At 46.5% G+C, this 22,515-nt stretch overlaps 1 protein-coding gene across 9 annotated transcripts in view; it reads left to right on the forward strand.

The window, feature by feature from the left end:
* FREM1 (FRAS1 related extracellular matrix 1) overlaps positions 1–22,515 on the forward strand; it is a 148,051-nt gene that overhangs the window by 67,059 nt on the left and 58,477 nt on the right. For 7 of the 9 annotated variants that reach the window (XM_059724710.1, XM_059724711.1, XM_059724709.1 and 4 more), the window contains 9 exons: positions 3,189–3,279; positions 5,159–5,326; positions 8,597–8,805; positions 10,548–10,641; positions 11,316–11,568; positions 12,303–12,500; positions 17,621–17,806; positions 19,702–19,898; positions 20,388–20,613. In XM_059724710.1, the coding sequence (XP_059580693.1) occupies positions 3,189–3,279; positions 5,159–5,326; positions 8,597–8,805; positions 10,548–10,641; positions 11,316–11,568; positions 12,303–12,500; positions 17,621–17,806; positions 19,702–19,898; positions 20,388–20,613 (1,622 nt within the window). Of the gene's footprint in view, positions 1–3,188; positions 3,280–5,158; positions 5,327–8,596; positions 8,806–10,183; positions 10,642–11,315; positions 11,569–12,302; positions 12,501–17,620; positions 17,807–19,701; positions 19,899–20,387; positions 20,614–22,515 lie in introns of those variants that run through there. The other 2 variants (XR_009460956.1, XM_059724712.1) reach the window with 2 other exon arrangements.

Here is a 22,515-nt window from a genome sequence, read left to right on the forward strand (position 1 = left end):
CCACCAGGCCTTCAAGCTCTGGAAGGCCTGTTTTAGGTGCAGTTTTAGGTTATGCCCAGGACCAATGAGGCCTCCAAGCCTTCCCCATAGTCTTACCCTTACCTCCAAGGTGTTCCTGGCAGAGCTCAGCAGAGAGATGGTTCTCCTCTGCTGCCTGATCATGAACTGCCCTCAGCTCAGGGAGCTGGGCCTTAAAATGGCACCTTAAAATGGCCTTATCAGGTATCTGCCCCTCCCTGGCACAGTCCTTAAAGTGGCAGGCACTACCGGTGCCCTGCCACACATACCTACCGAGATTTTTTTTCCTATTATTTTTACTTGTTTCACTGATCCTCATCAGATGGTTCTCTGATGCCATGAACACTATGTCCAGTGCATCCTTGTATATTGCAGCACTTTCTATTTTTACTGGTATACAACAAATTTAATTGAGGCCTCCAAAGCTTAAATTGTGAAATACTATACTTAAGCTAAAGAACCAAGCTGTATTTAGTGTTGGCAGAGCATGCAGACCCTCCCTCGGGGATCAGGTCCTTATTTGTGATAAGTGCTGTACATAGAGCAAAAGACCTGGCTTGGGGCAAAAGGGGAACTGGTCCCATATACTCACCCATATAGGATGTTTCACCTAACAACATTACTTTCCCAAATATACCGAGGGAAAAGACTTTTAATTCTTACCATTGTCTAGAATGATCAGCATAAAGATTAGCATTTTGACCTAGACAATAAACCTATAACTGAACAAAGTCTCTATTAGTTATGTGGGCACATGATTGATAGCGAAGAATGAGCTAACTGGAAGCAGTACTGCTGAAATCTGGGAGGAGAGAACTCAGAGGCCACATGCTGAGGGTGACAGGAGAAAAGAGGCCTTTTAATGAGCATACCTGATATAAAGTAAGTCTATTCAAATGACAATATAAAGACTTTAAAAACAAAATCACCATAAAAAGGAAAAAAATTGGCCCAAACAATTCCAAAAATGGCATACTTTTAATAACTGTTTGAGTTAATATGATGAGCTTATTTGACCTGAACAAAACAATGGCTGGGATTTTAAAGATCACGCAAAGAAAATTAGAGAGCTTGTTTTAAAAGGTTAAATAATTGTCTAAAATAGATTTGCCTGTAGTGATTATGTTGGAGTCCCCAAACCAAGGAATTGGTCTCTTTGCAGAGGCTTCTTGCAAAGGTGCAAAAGTTAAAATAAGAAACTCGATTTATAATTATTAATATCAGAAGTTTTATTTACAAGTTGTAGAAATAGCATCAGAAGTAACTGACTGAGATTGGTTAATTTTGGCTACATGATTTGTCTTCAATATGTGACAGCAGGATCTTTCTGAAAAAATAAATGGGTTGCAGTTGCCTCTTGTCTTGCAAAGTGATAAATTTTTTCATGGAAACAGTTCTTACATCTCACTTTTAAAAGACTGGGAAGTTGACTTGATAGAAAGTGTTTCACGTAACTGCTTCTTTATAAGATAAATGGAAAAAGTGAAGAATTTCACATGATGTAGAAATAATTTCTCTCTTACCTAAAGGAAATGCAGCTGTGCAGGTAGCAGGTATGTGAAGAGCTAGGTTTTGAGCTGGTGTAAACTAGCACCCTTAATGTGAAATCAGTGCCCCAGATGTGCAGGAAGGCATTGTTAGGGTCCTACTCATTGTGGTTTTGCAATTTTTGCAGAGTGAAAAACAGTGGTATCTGCGATTTTATGCAGAATTGCTGGAAAAAAAACTTACTAAAAATAAAACACTGGCTCCCCAGTTGGAGCCAGTGTCCACTGTGGATTGGCGTTGCAGCCCACTGAGGGGAGGCGGAAATGAGGAAGCCACCAGCATGAAGGGGAGCAGCCAAGCTGGCAGCTGCTCCATTTGTCACTGATTGGCTGAGCGGGCTGCCTTTCAGGCAGCCCTGCCCTTCTCACCCAATCAGCAGTGAGCAGTAGGGCCCCTTAGCCAATCAGTAGTCTGGCAGGAAAGGAGGGGCTCACCACAAAAAGACTGTGAAAATGGTGCTGGGATCTGTGAGTGTCCTATGATTTTTCCTTCTTCTCAGCACATTTTAGATCCCTAGGCATTGGTATAGAATTCCAAAACTTTTTTTAGATTTTACATTATACCGTATTTATCCGAGTCCAAGATGAGTTCAAATTTAAGATGAACCTCTAATAATTAGAGTCTACATATGGAAAAAATTATTAATTTGTTATCATTTGCCATCTATAGAATCTAATTATTGGAGGGTCATCTTAAATCATCATCCCCCCCCTGCTGCAGGGCAGGAAGCATCAACAGGGGGCAGGGAGTGGAGGAGTCAAGCAATCTGACCCCCAACCCATGCCCATGAAAGCTTTGACCATCACTTGTTTCCTCTCCCCCTCCCCACTGCTTGCCCTGCCTTGTGCCTATGTTTCCTGGTGCTTGCCCTTGCCCCCACCCCCCGCCACCTTCACCACCCTTGCCTGTGCCCTCCTTGCTTGCTTCACTCTGGGGTGCCTGCGCCCCTCATCCACATATGCCCCCTTCCTGAATTGGTTGTGGTGGCCCCAGCTTTGGTTTGGTCAAAGCCAGAGTAGGGCCAGAGCTGCAATCAACTGCTGCTTCCTGGCTGGGTGGGGCTGAAACTAGTCAGGGCTGGAGCAGAGCCAGAACTGAACCTGGGACTCAGGGTAAATAGAAGCAGAAGGAGAGGAAGGGTTGGGGCAGAGGTGGCATGGAGCAGAGGCAGCAGAGGGCAGGCAGTGGGGCAGATGCAGCAACAGGTAGGGGACGAAGGGCAGCTTATGGTACAGAAGGTGAGGTGCAAAGGCAGCAGGGGGCATGGCATTGACTGTGGCTCCAACTTCAAGCCCAAGCCAAGGCCAGAGTAAGAGCTGCAACAGCCACCCTCCCCAGTGCCATGTTGAATGGGTTTTTTTTCCCTAAACCCCTCACTCATCTTGGATTTGAGTAAATACAGTACATTAGATTTTGGTAACCTTCCCAATAGCTTTCATCCCTATGTTTAGTTTTCTATCATGATTTTAAAATGAATAATAAAGCCATCTATGATTATGAAAAAAAAGAACTATTTCAATGCAATTGGGGTAAATTGGTTTTAAAATGTGACGTATAATTACTTTTTCTTCCTACTGTTTGATATATGCTGATTAGCAATATTTTTCTGTATCTTTGTATAGCCACTTTGAGGCTGGAAAGTTATTTATGGTGGACAGCATACCCAAGCTAGTCAAGGATCCTACTGCTCTGGCACTGAGATCATTCACTCAGGTTTGTTAAACTAAGTGATAACATATCTAGAACTTGGGACTGTTTAAGGCCATTTTCAGGTGTTATGGTTCTACTGGGAGAATTGCCCCTCCCCTGTAGAAATTGCCAGCATACAGGTGTCAGTTCTCTTTCTCCCAGAGGAAGCAGGCCCCCTTCCCTGAGAAAGGTCTTCTGGGTTACACCTGGAAAATCTCCCCTGCAAGAGAGTTTCTCTCACCAGAATGAATGCTTGTATGCTTCTGCTAGACTCCTCTGTGATCAGGAGCAGTTGAGCAGCATCTTCCCCTGTGCCTTCCCCAGACCAGGGGGACTCCAATCTGGACAAAGTTGTGGGGGGCATTTCCTCACAACTCAATTACTCCCAAACACAGAGGAGTTGATCTGCCCCTACCCCCATCTCCAAACTTCCTGAGACCAGGATGTTCCCACTCTGGAGAATGGGTAGAGGACATTGCCCCACTGCTCTTGGCTCCACTGCCACAGACCAGGAGAGGAGGGAGCAGTAAGCCAATGCTCCCTGTGCTTCCCCAGGCTGGGATGACCCAGTTCTGCAGAAGGCATTCAGAGTCTTTCTCTACTGCTCCACTTTCCCTGGGGACTGGGGGGATTGGAGCAGCCCCTTCTCCCCACACCTTCTCCAGAGCAGATGTGGGGAAAGAGTTCTAGTGGTAGAAATTTCTAGGAAATTTCCACTGCTAGTAATGAGTTCCTGTTCATCCCCTGAGACTGAGTTTCAGTGTTGCAGACATTTTTTCCTCAAGACATTTCTTTTTAGGCAGCCAAAGGCTTAAAAATGGAGTCTAGCTCTACACATTGGGTTTGACAGGCTCAAAATCCAGCTAATTCAATTTAGTTTGCATTCCATTGGAGTATGAAATCACAGATTCCTAGGTAAGTAAGACTGGAAGGGATTTCAGGAAGTTACCTAGTCCTATCCCCTGCTCAAGGTAGGATCCTTCCAGCCTAAACCATCCCAGACAAGGGTGTGTTTGTTCATCCACAGATTTGTTTTCATTTTAAATGGTTTGTTTTGAAATTTTTTCTTATGCTGTAGTTGAATAAGTCTCATTCTTATTAGCAGGTAAACTGCCTGTTTTCACATTTTACTGTACAGTTAAGGTTGCAAAGCAATTATAATTATAGCCTCATAATTGGAGCTCTGTGCCTGCAAACATGTAACCACATACATAAGATTATTTTCTAGATGGAAGACTTTGCTGACAGTTTAATCTTCTTTAGTGCCTTGTTAGTTGGAGGGAGAGAGGCTATGCAATCAATACATATTGCTAATGACAAATTCAGAGAGTTCTTATGTGAGGCTACTGCAGCGAATGTATACATAAAAGCTACACTTCAGTTAGTGTGCTTATTTGAGGTTATCATAGAAAAAAAGGCTTTGAGTCCAGCACTCCAGACCAGGGGTGGGCAATTATTTCGGGCAGAGGGCCACTTACTGAGTTGTGGCAAGCCATCAAGGGCTGCATGACAGGCAGCCAGGGGCAGATAAATATTAACTTTCTAAAATTTTTAGGGACCCCATGGTCTGGATAGAATGGCCTGGCAGGCTGCGTCTGGCCTGCGAGCCACATTTTGCCTACCCTTGTTTCAGAGGGTTACCGATGATCAATGTAAGGCCTCAGCCTTCCTGTTTAAGACAATTGACTCCGCTTAGACTTTTTACCTCCACAGATCTGGGTGCTTGCATCTCTGCCTCATTTGTCTGCAGTTAGATGTACAGCTACTGACATGTATGCCAATAACTGAAATGTAGGGGCAGAAATTTAGGAGTGCATTTTGTGGAAGGAGATCATGCCCACCAAAAGGTCATTTTTCTGGAAAAGGGTTCCAGTGTTCTGAACTACAGTTTTCTTTTCTGCAGCATGCCGTGAACTACATGAAAGTTGCCTACATGCCTCCTATCCAGGACATTGGACCTGAGCCACAGCATGTCCAGTTTGTTTTTTCAGTCAGCAATCAACATGGTGGGAACTTGTTTGGGATCTGCTTTAACATTACAATTCTTCCTGTCGACAATCAAACTCCTGAGGTACATCTCTATTTAGACATGAATTGGGAACAGAAACTTCTATCCAGCTATTCTTCCAAATATTTCAGGGTAGGGGCGGGCAATTATTTTGGGCAGGGGGCCACTTAAGGAGGTTTGGTGAGCTGTTGAGGGCCGCATGGGTAGCCCTGCCCCTTGACAGGTGCCCCGCCCCCTGGCTGCCATTTTGGGACTGGAAGTCCCACCCCTAACCCCTCACCTTTGACACCAGAATTCCCCCCACTTGCCCCTGGAAATACTCCTTTTGGGAGGGGGGAGTTGCCATCTTAGAACCAGAAAAAAACAAATCATACACTAAAAGTCAAATACCTACTATAACATAATATTATTACAAAAAATATTTTTGTCATGATTTGTGTTTATGTACTGTATATAGAGGTGATTGCAGAATTACTTAAAAATAAGTTCTTAGTATTTTATATTGTGTGTGGTGTGGTGTAGTGTGGCGGGGGGGGGGTGTGTATGGTGGGGGTTGTGCAGAGCTGACTCTAGGCAGTGCAGGGAAATCAGCCTGTGCAGGGGTCCCTTAACATTGCGTGGGGCCGTGGTAGTCCTGCAAAGGGGCAGGGGGGCCTCTGTGTTTCTCCCACAGCATGGGACTGAGGTGTGAGCTCAAGGCGGGCCCAGCGGGAGGGGCCGTGGGTGGTCCACCCAGCTCTGTAGCCCCCCTGCCCCCAAAGTGCAGGTCCCAGAGCAGTTGCCCTGATTTGCTGTGCCGTAGGGATGGCTCGGTGGGGGGGACTTTGTGGGGGTGGTGGCTGTGTGGCAGGGCATAGGCTATGTTGCGGGGTTGTGTGGCATTTGTGGGGTGTGGATGTGTGGCTCTGGAACACACTGTCCTCTCATACAGTCAATCCAAGCAACATGGGGGGGGTGCCTCTGTGTGTGTGTGGTTTGTGGGGTGTGAGGGAGGGTGGAGGGGTGTGGAGATCCCCCCACACAAGCCTCCATTGCACAGCAGCAGGTGGGGGCACCGGTGCCTGGCTCTGGCCAGCACTGCACGATGCACCGAGCGGCGCAGCCCCTGCTGGGCCATTTGTTTCCCCAGTGCTCCCCGCACTCACGGGGCACAGGAGGGAAAATCCAGCTGCCCCAGGCACTGCTTTCCACACCCCAGCCCGCTCCAGTACCTGGGGCTTCCTTCCTGTGCCCCGCGAGTGTGGAGAGTGCCAAGGAAGCAAACAACCCACTGGGGGCTGCTCTCCTGGCACCACTGGGCGGAGCCAGGAGCCAGACACCAGCACTGAGCAGAGTGCTTCCCACTGCTGCTGTTGCTGCCCCTTGCTGCCTGCCAGGGCTGTGTGCCATGGCTGTGTGTGTGGGAGGGGTCCCCATACTCTCCTACCCTCCCTCACACCCACACCCTGCCCACCTGAGCTCTGTGCTGCTGCCGCCCCCCTGGGTGAGGGCTCCGCACTGCAGCCAGCCCCAGGCCCCACCCACCCAGCCCCACCCCCAGCTTCCCTACCTGCTGCCTGGTAGGAGCGGGGCACTGGGGAAACCAGCAGCAGCAGCCCCACCCCATGTTAGTGGGGCCAGCTCTTCTGCCCATGAGGGTGGGAGCAAGGTATAATAGGATATGTTGGGGGTGAGTTTAGGTGCCTCACTCCCACCCTTGTGGGTGGAAGGGCTGGGCAGAGTACTATTCATTGGGTTGCACCAGGGGCCAGATGAAAGTGCCTGGTGGGCCAATGTGGCCCACAGGCCATATTTTGTCCACTCCTGTTTTAGGGGATATCTTCTTTTTTTTCGGTGACTAGAAATACATGGAGAAATCCCAGCCATACTAAAATCAGAAATAAAATGTCCATACGGATGATATTTTACACTGTAAGACTAGCTCTGCTCCCCTGTTGTCTCCAGTAGGGTTCTTTTTGACAGTAAAATTTGGCTTGAGCCTGTGGAAAGTGACAGTTGGAAATGCAAAAACTAAATGAACCAAGTTGACTATAACTGTTTAGCAGAGTGTCGTCTGCTAGGATTCAATTCCATATGGATCTATGTACCCTCTAATCCAGGGATGTCAAACTCATTCTCCTTGCAGGTTGGATGAGCAGCATGAACTCCACGTGTCAGATCCAGCACACAGGGCTAGGCTGGTGCAGGCACTACTGCAGCCTGTGACTGGACTAACCTGGGTGTTTCTTGTAGTGTGCACCAGTTCAAGCCTTGAGCACCATATGCAACATGAACCAGCTCCAGTCCAGTACAGCATGTGGTATACAGGGTCTGTCCAGGATGCATGTTGTTTGTGGTGCCCCTGAAAAACCTCCTCTACGCACTGGATCTGGCACATGTGGCCTGTTTGTGAGCCCAGTGTGGCCTGCCTGTGAGCCCAATCTTGCAAAAGGGAGGTTCAAAAGAGGATGTAGTTAGACTGTTCTCAGTGGTGGCAGATGACAGAACAAGGAGCAACAGTCTCAAGTTCCAGCAAGGGAAGTTTAGGTTGGATATTAGGAAAAACGCTCTCACTAGGAGGGTAGTAAAACACTGGAACAGGCTACCCAGAGAGGCTGTGCAATCTCCATCCTTGGAGTTTTTCGGTATCTAGCTAGGCAAAGTTTCAGCTGGGATGATCTAGTTGGGGATGGTCCTGCTTTGAGCAGGGGGTTGGATTAAATGACCTCCAGAGGTCTCTTCCAAACCTAATGTTCTGTGATTCTATGTTTACAGCCTCTGCCAGATGGGTTCTGCACATTGCATGCAGCCAGGGCCAGCGCATGCTACATGCAGCTTGCCTGTGTGTGACACAGAGGCAGCATTGTAGGCTGGATGATCAGGCCCCATGGACTGGATCTAGCTCACAGGTCATATATTTGCCCCCGCTGCTCTAATCCAATTGACTCCCAGTTATTTAAATAGGGCCCAAGGGCACTCAGTTTATCATAGGATTAAGTTTTTGCAATTCTGTTTTGGTGCTTTCCATCTTTGATCTCTAATGTCAGTAGAACAGTGTGCTTGCTACACTGCTGGCTGCAGTAAATTTTGCAGCACCAGTATGGTCATCCATCAGGTCACTGGTTGATTTATTAGAGGGAATATTTCTATATATTTGAGCTGTGGTAGGATTGTGCTTGGGCCCTGTGTGTTGCGATAAATTCCTAAATTCCTCCCAGTGTATGACAAACAAGAGTGTGCTCTTTAAAATGTTGATACTTACTTTGTTGTGTGTTCTGAACGCAAAAGGTTTTTGATAGTGCCAAGTTGAAGGTGTAGATGGAAGTAGCAGTTCATTATTTCTCCTCTGTTTAGGTATTTACCAGCCATATGAAAGTGGAAGAAGGGGGACTGTGTACCATTACCTGGGGGCACATTCTCCTCTCAGATATGGACACAAAACTGGAGAACCTCCACATCTGCCTCCAGAGACAGCCTCTGCATGGAGCTGTTTTGCTAGATGGCTTTGCTATGAGTGAAGGCGACAGATTTGCCTGTGAGGATCTGCACACTCTTAAAGTCAGGTTGGAAGACTGTCCTGCTCCCCTTCTTACAACTATTAGTTCTCACTGTCAACCTAGGAGAACAACTAGTATTAAACAACCGTTGAGCTTCTGGATTAGAAAATTCACTGAAGATTCATAGGTTTGCATTAAAAAATAATCAGTCTGATGTAATCACATAGGTCTACCCTACACATTGCATGTGACTACCTGGTTAACTGTGCAATTAATTTTGATTGGCTACACATGCAAATTAAGTATCATGCCTTAAAAAGGTCTAACCATTTTAAAGCTAGAGCTGGAAAATGTGTAATAACTTTATAGCTGGTTTCTATCCAGTTTTAATTTGCATGTGTAGCCTATGCCTCCATGGCTGGGAGTGTCATCAGCTGATGGGGCTCCCATTGAAGGGGGTATACTATACATTGCCATGGTTGGGAGTCCCACAGCTGATGACACTCCAAGCCAGAAAACCATCCCATGGGCTTCCATGGCTGGGAGCCCATCTGCTTATTGGAGCTCCCAGATGGGGGGCTCATGTGAACCCCCAAACCTGGGAGTTCCCAGCTGATGCTGGCTCCAGGCCATGGAAGCCCCATTACAGGACTCCGAGGTCTGGGGGCACCCCATGTAGCCCTGAAGCTGGGAGACCACAGCTGAGGCAGTGTCCCAGCCATGAAGGTGCTCCAGGCACCCCCACGGCTAGGAGACCATAACTGAGGCAGTGTAATGGAGCACCCCCAAAGCTGGGATACCACCTCAGCTGCAGTCTCTGAATTCCAGGGGTGCATGGGGTGCCCCCGTGGCTGCAAGCTCTGTCAGCTGAGTGGGCTCCCAAGATCAGCCATGGGAGCTTGACCTTGCTGGTGCAGGGGAAGCCCCGGTGAGATGGGATCTGATTCACAGTCCCATGTGTGGCATGCCAGGAGGTACAGTTTTGTGGGTCATGCATTAGATCCCATTGTGCCTTTATCTGCATGTGTAGAGGGGCCCATTAGAAATGAACTATTAGAGCTGCAGTAGCAGTAAAACTGAGGTAGGGACCATGTTACTTTAAATAGGCTTCTGGCTGAATCCCCTCCTCTTTCAATTTGGCTATGTGAAGAAGCAAAAATAATATTTAAATGTGTTTTCTCATACAGCCCTACGAAGAAGGAAGTGATATTTTCAGAGTTTTCCCTTCAGAGTGTTTATGCATAGTTGTTCAGCTGATTCCCAAGGAAAATTATTGAATGTTTCCTCTTTTCATTACTTTCTGAGACTTAAGAGAAACCAGAGAGATTCACAATCATATTTGAGGGTGCTGAAATGGCGAGGAACAATGGCTATTGTACTAGTATGTGTGCTTCTTTCCTCTTTCATGTGAATGCAATTATTGGCTTATCTATTTTATATTCAGGTGAGGTAACTAATTCATCCAGCAGAGGTATGAATGTCCACATTCAGTAAGTGTTTTAAAACATCTGGAATAGAGATTTAAAAAAATCTGGTATCCTATTTTTAGACTGTGTTTACCAATTGTTTCAGATTTTCAGTCAGACTGTCAGCACAGTGCAGGGGCTTATTCAAAGCCCTTTACATTTAAACTCATAGCAAAGACCTCAGTAGTTGGTGGAGACCCTTGTGTGGGCCTTGCTGCACTGAGGGGATTATTCCATTTTGGGGAAGATGTCCATTTTCCTTTATGACTAGACTGCACGTGATAGTTCTTAATACGGAGAGATTTTAGCCATGTGAAATCAGTGTAAACTTAATTCCCACAGGTATCAGCATGATGACTCTGAGACTCTGAATGATGACATCCTCTTTGTAGCTACAGATGGCTTTCATTCTGTAGAGTTCATCTTACAGGTCAAGGTCAGTGTGTTGCTTCTTCCTTGTGCTCATGTCGGTGTTTGCTTAGAGAGTGACAAAACATCAGTTTTGAAAGCCTTCAGAATTCCTCAGAAATTGGAAGGAGTTAGATTACATGGGCTTTTCACTCCTAGCTTTGGAGCTTATGTGACAATATTGGTTAGAGAGCAAATTTGGCAGGTACTAGTTATGAGACATCTGCACCTGTTTCTGCTTAGGCACTGCTGTCAGGAATGAATCCCCGCAGAATTACACATGGGGAATGCATCAGATCAGTGAAGGAGATGATTTTTTCCCCTGAAGATATAAATTCTACAGTTAAAGGGACAATGTCAAGTTAAAGTCATATACATTGTAGTTCACACACACACACACACACACACACACACGCCCTTGCTTCCCTTACCTATATTACTAAAAACCCTATGGAATGCTAAGCCTTAAAGCTTCTACATTTACTTTTTAGTGTTTCTTTAACTTTTGTGTTTCTTTGGATTCAGACAGTAAAACTATTGTAGTCTGTTTTATTTGTTTGTATTGAATTCTAGTTATCATCACTTTCTTGTTCATTAGTACATACTCCAGAGTTTGTGCTGCAAAATCTTGAAAGAACTGTTTATCTGTTTAAAGCCACTTTTAATTAAAGAAAAAAAATCTCCAAATCTTTTGATCATTAGGTGCTACCTGTGAATGATGAGCCACCTGTCATGAAAGCTGGCCTCATTCCCCTAATACAGTGTCTGGAAGGGGAGGAAGTAGTTATCACTCCAGAGCATATTTATGCCACTGATGCAGACAGTGATGACATGAGGCTGATGTTTATCCAGGCTCGAAAGTCCTACCATGGGGTGGTGAGGAAAGCTGGTAACATTGTGGATCGATTCTCCCAAGCTGATGTTGTCTCTGGCGTAGTGACCTACAAGCACACTAGTAAGTGACATGAGGAAAGCATTAGATTAGAAGTGTAGTCAGTAATTTGGAGATATCTCACCTAAGCCTAAATCTCGATAACCTCGTGACAGCTCACATCAGATATACTAAGAAGCTGCATCTATGTAATGTAATCCATGTGAACAAAACTGTGAAGTATGCTTGAAGCCCAACTATATTGTATCCCATTTTCTGATTACATATTTGGACAGAAAAATCATATAAACATTTCATGGGGGTGCATTGTAATTCTGCTAGATGCCACCTTATATGGACACTTTACTGTATGTCCTTGTTTCAGTTCTGCCAAGGGCATGGATACATTTCCATTCTGTATAGGAGTGTCAGTGTCAATTAGGGATGTGTTCCCCATTATGTAGAAGGGACTTACAATGGACAGCCCCTTCCTTGGCAATGGGTGTTCGGAACATCAATCACCCACGTGCAAAAGTGAAAGACAAAAGGTTAATTGCGCTTAATAACATTGGGTAAGATATCATTTATTCATACTGTTCTCATAACAGAGGAAGAATTCTGCTAAGAGGAGGAGTGCGTATAGGTTCTGGGTGTAATCTCTGAATCAATCCATTTCAACCACTTAATCTGAGTTTGTTGCTTTTTATTCTGTCTTTGTTTTATAATTGACCCTGAGAATATTGCACAATGTACATAACTGATCTAGTGTTCCTTTGTCCAGGTTTGGTTTCTTATTTTAAAACTATTGTGTTTTGCAGGTGGAGAGATTGGCCTGAATCCTTGTTTTGACACCCTAACCTTTGTTATCTCTGATGGTGAAGCTGGCCCAGATGTCAATGACTGCTGTTTTGATGGACCTCTTCCTCCTCCAGTACCACTTCATGATTCGTTTCCAGTATATGATCTAAACATTACTATACTTCCAGTGGACAACCAGCCACCATCCATTGCAACTGGTGAAAAGCTTCCTTTTAACTTACTATATAGTATCTTATATACCACATAACCAGGTGTCAGGGAGGGACTAGACACTCAGTATTTTCTAGCGCTAAAAATATGGACCAACAAAGAAGATAAATATACAAAACTCTTAGATAAGATGGACCAATTTTTCAAATAGGCAACCATCCTTTTAGCAGGCACGGTGTGCACCTGGTGGATATCTAAGTACTTATTTCAAGTTACTTGATTCCATCTGCAAATCAGGTGGCTAGGGAAGTGAGTACTCAGATATGCTGACACAATTTCATTGTTGAAAGTATAAACTGCACCTAGAGCCTTCCAGAACTTACTCAATTTTCTTCAGCGTAGTAAATAGGCAGAAACCTAGAAATGGTCCTGAACCAAAAATCCTGTTCAAAGTAAGTCTGATCTTTAAGAAAATTCAGAATCTGAATTTTGCACCCAAATAGCTGCCAGGTTTATGCAAAACAAAATCATAACATTAGATTATGTCTGTCTACTTTATTCTACTGTATAGATTCATAGATTCATAGATGTTAGGGTCGGAAGGGACCTCAATAGATCATCAAGTCCGACCCCCTGCATAAGCAGGAAAGAGTGCTGGGTCTAGATGACCCCAGCTAGATACTCGTCTAACTTCCTCTTGAAGACCCCCAGGGTAGGGGAGAGCACCACCTCCCTTGGGAGCCCGTTCCAGACCTTGGCCACTCGAACTGTGAAGAAGTTCTTCCTTATGTCCAGTCTAAATCTGCTCTCTACTAGCTTGTGGCCATTGTTTCTTGTAACCCCCGGGGGCGCCTTGGTGAATAAATCCTCACCAATTCCCTTCTGTGCCCCCGTGATGAACTTATAGGCAGCCACAAGGTCGCCTCTCAACCTTCTCTTGAGGAGGCTGAAAAGGTCCAGTTTCTCTAGTCTCTCCTCGTAGGGCTTGGTCTGCAGGCCCTTGACCATACGAGTTGCCCTTCGCTGTACCCTCTCCAGGTTATCCGCATCCTTCTTGAAGTGTGGTGCCCAGAATTGCATGCAGTACTCCAACTGCGGTCTGACCAACGCCCTATAGAGGGGAAGTATCACCTCCCTGGACCTATTTGTCATGCATCTGCTGATGCACGATAAAGTGCCATTGGCTTTTCTGATGGCTTCGTCACACTGCCAGCTCATGTTCATCTTGGAGTCCACTAGGACTCCAAGATCCCTTTCCACCTCTGTGCCACCCAGCAGGTCATTCCCTAGGCTGTAGGTGTGCTGGACATTTTTCCTCCCTAGGTGCAGCACTTTGCATTTCTCCTTGTTGAACTGCATCCTGTTGTTTTCTGCCCACTTGTGCAACCTATCCAGGTCTGCCTGCAGCTGTTCCCTGCCCTCCGGCGTGTCCACTTCTCCCCATAGCTTTGTGTCATCTGCAAACTTGGACAGAGTACATTTGACTCCCTCGTCCAAGTCACTGATGAAGACATTAAAGAGTATCGGTCCAAGGACCGAACCCTGCGGGACCCCACTGCCCACACCCTTCCAGGTCGAGACCGACCCATCTACCACGACTCTTTGGGTGCGACCCTCTAGCCAATTCGTCACCCACCGGACCGTGCAGTCATCCACATCACAGCCTCTTAACTTGTTCACCAGTATGGGGTGGGATACCGTATCGAAGGCCTTCCTGAAGTCTAAGTATACGACATCCACCCCTCCTCCTGTGTCCAGGCGTTTCGTAACCTGGTCATAGAAAGAGACTAGGTTGGTCAGGCACGATCTGCCCGCCACAAACCCATGCTGGTTTCCCCTCAGCATAATTTGCCCTGCCGGGCTCTCACAAATGTGAGTCTTGATAATTTTTTCAAATACTTTACCAAGGATGGAGGTGAGACTGACCGGCCTATAGTTGCCCGGGCCCTCCTTCCTCCCCTTTTTGAAAATGGGGACCACGTTAGCCCTTTTCCAGTCCTCCGGGACTTGGCCCGTGCGCCACGAGCATTCGAATATTCCCGCCAGTGGCTCTGCAATGATGTCGGCCAGTGCCTTCAGCACCCTCGGATGGAGCCTATCCGGGCCTGCCGACTTAAAGGCATCCAGTTCTTCCAAGTGACTCTGCACCACCTCAGGATCTACGTATGCAAGTCTGGCGCCTTGCTGCTGCCTCTCTACAACCCCAGTGAGAGTCTTGTCGTGCCCCTCACTTAGGAACACTGAGGCAAAGAACTCGTTGAGGAGTTCAGCCTTGTCCCCCCTATCTGTCACCAATTGTTTCTGCCCATTTAGCAGCGGTCCTATTCCTCCCTGGGCCTTCCTTTTACTCCCAGTATATCTAAAAAACAATTTCTTGTTGTCCTTTACTTGGGTTGCCATCCTCAGCTCCATGGTAGCTTTGGCCCGCCTAACTGCCTCCCTACAAGCACGAGCAGAGGAGGTATATTCATCTTTAGTGATCTCACCCTGTTTCCACTTTTTATGTGCTCCCCTTTTGGCCCTTAGGCTGCCCTGGATTTCTCTGGTCAGCCATGGAAGCCTCCTGGCCCCTTTCCCTCTTTTGCCTCGCTCGGGGATTGTCTTGCTTTGTGTCCAAAGGATCGTTTCCTTTAGGCACAGCCACCCTTCTTGGGCACCCATCCCATCAAAACTCCTACTCTGCAGTGCTTCCTTGACTAATCGCCTGAGTGCATTGAGATCAGCTTTCCTAAAGTCTAGCACTTTCACCCTACTAGTTACCTTACCCACTCACCGTCTTATGTTGAATTCTATTATAAGGTGATCACTGTCTCCCAGATAGCTACCGATCTGGAGGTCCCCTATCATGTCATCTCCTGTTGCCAATACCAGATCCAGTATGGCATTCCCCCTAGTGGGACCATGCACCTCCTGTGTCAGGTGGAGGTCCTGTACACAAGTTAGAAACCTGCGTGAGCGATGGGACCTTGCTGTCTGTGTCTCCCAGCAGATGTCCGGGTAGTTTAGGTCCCCCATGACTACCGCCTCTTTAGCTTTTATGGTCTCCGAGAGTTGCCTCAGGAGCCCCGCATCTATTTCTTCCCCTTGGTGTGGGGGTCTGTAACAGACCCCTACCACCAAATCCCTTTCTCCTTGCCCCCCATGTAGCCTAACCCACAATCCTTCTACTTCCTCAACCTCGGATTCTGTCTTGATGAGGGTTGATGTGTATTGCTCACTGACATAAAGTGCAACCCCCCCCCTTTCTTCCCCTACCTGTCCTTTCTATACAATCTATAGCCCTCAATATGTACCGCCCAGTCATGGGATGAATCCCACCAGGTCTCTGTTAGCCCCACTAAGTCATAGGTGTTTAGTGCAAGCAGGAGCACTAGTTCATCCTGCTTGTTCCCCATGCTCCTAGCATTAGTATATAGGCACTTGAGCCCTGCGACTGGTGCCTTTGCTGCCCCCCCGCTCCAAGTCCCATGGGGCCCATTGTTTCTTACCTTCTTGTTCCTTACCTGTTCTGTAGTGCTGGCCTCCCCATGGCTTTCAGGTTCCCAATGTTCTCCTTCTTCAGGCTGGGCTGTCCTTGTGGGTGCCACATGGTTTGGTGGTCCACAGCTTCCCCTGCCCTCGTACTCCCCTCCCCCCGACGAGCCTAGTTTAAAGCCCGCCGGAGGAGATCCGCCAACCTAGAAGAAAAGACACGCTTACCTTTGGGGGACAGGTGAAGCCCATCCCAGCTGAGCATGTCCCTCGTCGTGATGTGCGGGTCATTGTCCAGGAAGCCGAAGCCTGCCTCGAGACACCACTGCCAAAGCCGCCAGTTGGTCTCTCTGATGCAGTTCTCCTGCCGTCTTCCTCGTCCGGTCACTGGTAGGATGGAAGAGAAAACCACCTGGGCGCCGAACTCCTTCAGCACGCCGCCCAGATCACAGTAGTCCACCATCAAGTGATCGGGGGTTCTCCTGATATAATTAAATTGCATTTTATACATTGGTCTTTTCTATGTGAAGACATGGACATATTATTTGTAGTACTTGCATTTTATGCTGATAGGTAATGAAGACTAGTATAGTGTATGCTGTACACTTAGGGACAGATCCTATTATATATGTTCGGTGCCTAAGGGCCCTGGCAGATGTTACATTTGTGGCATAATTGACATGTTAATCATAACAGTAACAGTGCCACAGGTTATAGCCAATTTATGGCATGATAGTATAGAAAATGAGCCACAAAGATGTTCCACATTACATTTACAATGTAGAATATCTTTGTAGCTCACTTGCTTCATGTCTTAAAGTGAATGTGTAGCATGTCAGGCTGCCCTAGGCTGCAATCCGACTCTCAGCTGGGGAACAGAAGAAGGAAAACATACCCAACTTTTCAATTAACTGTTTTTCAGGGACTTGAGCAAGGTGAAATAGGATCACATGTAGGCACCTAAGTCCAATTAAGCACCTAAAAGGTGGTATAGGATCCATCCCTTGATGAGTTGAATGTAATAGATGTGAAACCAGTTTGGCTTTTTTTACTAAACTGACAAGCATAAAAAACAGTTATTAAAAATGTAGGCTTGTAACTGATAGCTTACATTTAATCCACCAATAGATCTTGGTAGAACTTTCCACTGACTCAGTGGCCTTTGCATCAGACCCAGAGTACACATACTAAAGGCACAGGTTCTATAGGCCTATCATTTCTTTTATGTTATTTATTTGTAGGCATCATGTACATATTATGTATCTCAGAGAACATTTAAACATATGTATGAGTAGGTTTGTAATTTGCAGCTTATCACCCAAGCAATGTTCTGGAAATGAGTCATTGTCCCAGCAGGGAAGTTAAGCACCGATGCATGAAAAATTGTTCATTATGAGCAATTCGTAACAGCTCTCAGGCAATTAATGCGCTGACAAACAGAGGTAACAACTGATCTTGAGCAGCACATAAACCATACTTAATAGCTTATCAATAAAACTGGTTTCTGATTTTTTTTTCTCCTCTTTTGCTTGCATGGTGGGAAAGTAGAGTTGATAGTATGTTTAGAAAACATCGGTACCAGAGAGTTTGTAGTTCATTTCTCCATTAGTTATTGTCTCAATTTCTTTAGTTAAAATATCCCTGTAAGTTATGTTAAATAAGTAATAATACTTATCATTATATCATTTGTGTACAGGTGCCATGTTTGTTGTGGATGAGGGTTTCTCAGCTGTGCTTACTACTAACCATTTGTTTGCCACTGACCCTGACACCACAGTCGATGACTTAGAGTTTGTTTTGGTTTCTCCTCCCCAGTGTGGTTACATTGAAAATATACAACCTTCTCCTGGTTTTGAAAAGAGCAACATTGGTATAAGTATAGGTATGTGGAGACATGATGGCAAGAAGTACAACACTAATTGTAATATATAGGGTTAACAGACTGCTGTAACGTAATGTAGATCTATTGGGGATGAAGGTGTACAAAATAAGAAGCACTGGGACTGTGTAGGAAGGTTTCAAAGAGAGAACATAGCTCTGTGAAGAAGAAATAAGTTAAAATTAAGTATATTTCAGTTCTACACTTTCAATCTCTCCTAGAAATGTCATACAAGATGAGAACAAGCTCTCTTTATCCTGTAACACATTTTCCTCTTCCACCAAGCACTACCATAGTTGATTTTTATTAATAAAGTATGATGGCCATGATTTTTCAGAGGCAGAAGTAACCAGGTTTTGTACCCTCAGCATTGGCATTGCACAGTAAAGGAGCAGTAGCTGGAGGTTTGCTGCTGTGGTGGGAGATGTCACATCCCTTTTTTCTGTTAACATGTGTGTCAAACAGCCATTTAAAGATTGATTTTTTTGCAACAAAATAAGGTTACATCTTCCTCTGCAGCTGTGAACCTCCAGCCACTACTCTGGCACTGTGACCACCACTGCCCAGGGTACCATGTGCTGCCACCACTCTTCTGCCCTCCCCACTGCTGGAGCCAGAACTGAAGCTGCCACAGAAAAGGTGCTGGAGTGGAGATGAGTGAGAGGACGGGATGGGCATGTGAGGTGCCCATTAGGCAGTGCCTGGGGCTCATACCCCACTTATCCACCTATTGTGCAAAAAAGGATGTCTTACATTAGGCCCCAAGGCATACATTTTCAAAAGGGACAAGAGATTTTGGCTATCTCTGCTTTTATGTATGCCTCCTAAGCTTGAATGTTGGCAGGGCAGGTGGGCCGCAGCATGTTCTGTCCTCTTAAAATGTCTTCACCCAGGACACCCATTGATATATTAATTGGTCTTGAAAACAAAGGTCACATTTTCAGAAGTGCCCTACTGAGAGGGACATAAATCCCAATCATTGTGAGTGCTTTCCAAACTGAAAATCCACCCCTCCCCAAACTCCAGATTTAGAAAGTTCTTTTAATATTTGCTTGTTCTTGTTTATTCATTCAGGGTTTCATTATGCACATTCCCAAAGGAAACAGCTAGAGACATTTTGTCTGAGGGAGACAGAAGTCTATGTAACACATTCTGGTTTATGGAGGGAACATGTGGGTTCTTTTCTCCTTTCATTGAATACAACATAGTCAAGTAGAGTTAAGTTGTGATTGGTGCAAGTGAGGCCCTGGTTCTTCCTTCTCCCTCATTTCCTATGCAGGCCATGCACCCCAGGGGAGTAGAGAAGTAGTTCCTGAGCTGCTTTGAGCTACAAGAACTGGTATTCTCCTGAGTCCTTGTACGTATTGTGCGATGTAAGGAGGAAGAAGGCTTTTGTTTCTTTTTCCAGTGCGCACACATATGCAGGCTGGGCAGACTTTGCCTTTAAGTAATACAGAATTAAAAGGCTTTGGGTATGTCCGCATGGTACAAGGCAATGAGCTAGCTCTAAACAAGCTAGTTGGGGTACTGGGAACAATCTAAACTCATTAGCAGAGTAAACTAGCTCAGGAGGAGTGCTATGCTAATGCATTATTCCCTGTGGTATAAGGGTTCCTCTTTTGGAGGCATTGAATGTAGTAGGTCTGACTCAGCCTTGGTATAGCTCTACAATGGATTCAAATAATTAAAAATTCTCCAGGAATGAAGATGTACTACTTTATTTTTATTTTGGGCCCATGTCCTTAGCTTTCTCAGCATGAAGACTGCTTATATGTATGTGTAAAAACCAAATAACCTGTATCTTGAATTAAAATGTAATTAGAAATATTTAATAGGTTTGTAAAACCAAAGGTCAGAATAATGTGTGTACTAACTTGTCCTTTCTTTAAACCCTCCAGCTTCATTTCAGCTTAAACATCTGAAAGCCTTCCAGGTCAACTATGTACAGTCCAGGCATGTGAGGATGGAACCAACTTCAGACCAGTTTATGCTTTATGTCACTGATGGGAAGCATCATTCAGTAGAGACACCATTTTATGTCCTGATCAACCCAACAAATGATGAAGTCCCAGAATTCATAGCAAGGAACATTACTGTAAGGAAGGGAACAAAATGCCAAATATTTAATTGACACTCATTTCTAGCACATTTTATCACATAACAAGGATATGGGGGGGATACAGTAGTGGACACTACATTTATGTACTTCAAATCTTCTGTATCCCCCATATCCTAATGCCTTCATGCAGTGAATTGCGATGAAGAAAAATCAGCTTAAAACCGAAGCCCCAGTTTTGGAGGGCTGATATTTGGGAAAAGGTGTGCGGTATATGAGTAAATATGCTAAGTTGTACATAGGTCTTGTGCTGGTGTTTCCAAGCAAGTGAGCACTCAAGTGATCAGATGCTTAAACAGTGAATCTACTCTAAGAAGGGAATTTGTGTCACCTTTTGGTTTCAAAGGAGCTTCTGTTGAATTGCAGGAACCTGCTTTGTGAGGACTGAGAATTCTGTCTACAACAACCCCATAAAACTTACCTTTATATGAAAGCTTATGTTTTTCTTTCCTTTCTTCTGCTATTTAGGTGCAGGAGGGGCAGATAAAAGAACTGGATCCCTTTGTAATTAACGCAGTTGATTTGGATGTACCTCAGGATTGCTTGATATTTACTATTGCTCAGAAGCCCCTGCATGGAATCCTCATTAGTGGAGCTTATGGTAATGATATCATGCATTACAAACAGCGAACTAGCAATCACCACAACCATGGATATCCTGTGCATGACTTTTCTATGGAGCTTCTTAAGAATGGTAAATTTAGCTTTACTTTTACAGTGGTCCTTTTGTTACTTTAATCTTTATAACAGGGTAGCACAGTTAGAAACAGTCATCATGTTTTTAATCACCTTGATTAGAAGTAGTTTCACAGCAAAGTTTAAGGGGAGCAGATTAAATTTGTTGAGTGGTCTTTTCTTTTCAACATACCTAATGCCTTGAGAATCCCTGAAGGGCCATGTCCAGATGAACACGCACGTTTGGTTCCCCCGGAACAACTAGCAGCAAGACACTTTATGCTGCTGCTACTTGTCCCCAGGGAATGTCTGTACCACGCGCCCTCTGGCATGTGGCAGGTTACCCCGGATGGGGTAGGGGAGGCTGGGACCAGCACAGTTGCTGGCCCCAGCAGTCTTACTTGGGTTCCTGGGGGCCAGGGAAGCTGCAGCTGTGTCACTTCTGGAGCTTGGAGCTTGGTCTGCAGCCAACCAGACTCTGGTTTTGGGTGTTGTGCTCTGTCCTCATGTGCGCTGCCCTGCTTTTTACCTGGAAGGGATTTTTTTACTCCTGCCATGCCTTGCTGTTAAATGATTAGGGTCTTAATTAGGTGGGAGGCTACCCTTTGAATGCCCTTGTCACGGCGGGGTCCTCGCGGAGGGCCGTGATCTCCTTAAGGTCCCTCGCTCCGTGTCAGGCCGGCCCAAGGCATCCTCTAGTTCTCGCCCACCACGTCTTGCTGGAATATGATTGGGAGGCTGCCTATGACTCCCTGGGCACGGCTACTCGGGACCTCTGTCCCCGTGGTTCTTCCGGACCCCCTGGGGGTCTCCCAATATGGTGGGTGTTCCCCGGACACCCTAGCCTTATGGGCTATGCGTGGTTCCAACCTCCCCTGATACCACGCCCCAAGCCTCGCAGATGTAATAGACATTGGTATGCCTGTACGCCCGCTTCCCGGGCCTCCTCTATGATCTAGCCCACTCTGGGCTTTCTCTCGTACCCAGCCTCTCACTGGGCCTCCCCTGATGGTGCAGTCCCGCTCAGGGACTCCCTAGCGGGCCCTGGCTCTTCCGGCCAACCGCACGGGTACCCTCTCTGACCCCGGCTCACTGTGCTGCTACTCCCTGTCTTCTCGGGGCAACCACAGCGCCCTGCCTCGGTCTGAGGGGTGTTGCCGCACTAGCCTGAGGCCGGGCTTGCTATGCCTGTCTCGGGCTCCCCAATATGGCCCCTCTCGGGCTCCTCAATATCGCCCCGCTCTAGGGCATGCCCGCCTCGGGCTCCTCACTATCGCCCCTCTCCAGGGCTGCTCAGTAATTGCCCCTCTCCAGGGCTGCTCAGTATGGCGCTCCCCCTCTTTGGGGCTCGCCGTGCTCCCCCCCCGGGCTTCGCAATGAAATCGCCCCTCGCTCTGGGGCTGGGGTCTATGTACTCCGCACGCGATCCGGGGTCTATGTCCCCCCGTCTGCAACCTACTGGTTGCGCCCGCGACCCACTGGCCGCGCTCCTCGCCGCCAGTTGCTCCCGCACTGGCGTGCAAGCTGCGCCTTCACTGGCGCTGTGAAATTAATGCGCCCTCTTGGCGCTAGGGCACCCCACACTCTCTGGGGTCCCTATGATTGAGGCCTCCTCCAACCCCTACAGCCTCACCCAAGCCTCCGGGTGTAATATCACAACATCAAAGCAAACCCACAAGCCCCTAGGCTGTAACACAAATGCAAGCTCAAGCCGTCTGGCTGTAACTCAAACCCGAAGCCCTATGGCCATAACAACATTGCTCCATATGACCATAGTACTTGCTGCTAGGCTCCTTTCCACATCCTCGCTCCCAGAGCTCCTGCCTCCCAGGCTGCTGGCAGAGAACTGCTAGCCTGGCTTCAGCCCTGGGCTTCATAAGGGCCAGGCCCTGCCCCCTACAGGCAGCTGGCTCCACTTAGT

This window comes from Alligator mississippiensis, chromosome 3 (genome assembly GCF_030867095.1).
Source record: "Alligator mississippiensis isolate rAllMis1 chromosome 3, rAllMis1, whole genome shotgun sequence".
NCBI classification, from domain to species: domain Eukaryota; kingdom Metazoa; phylum Chordata; order Crocodylia; family Alligatoridae; genus Alligator; species Alligator mississippiensis.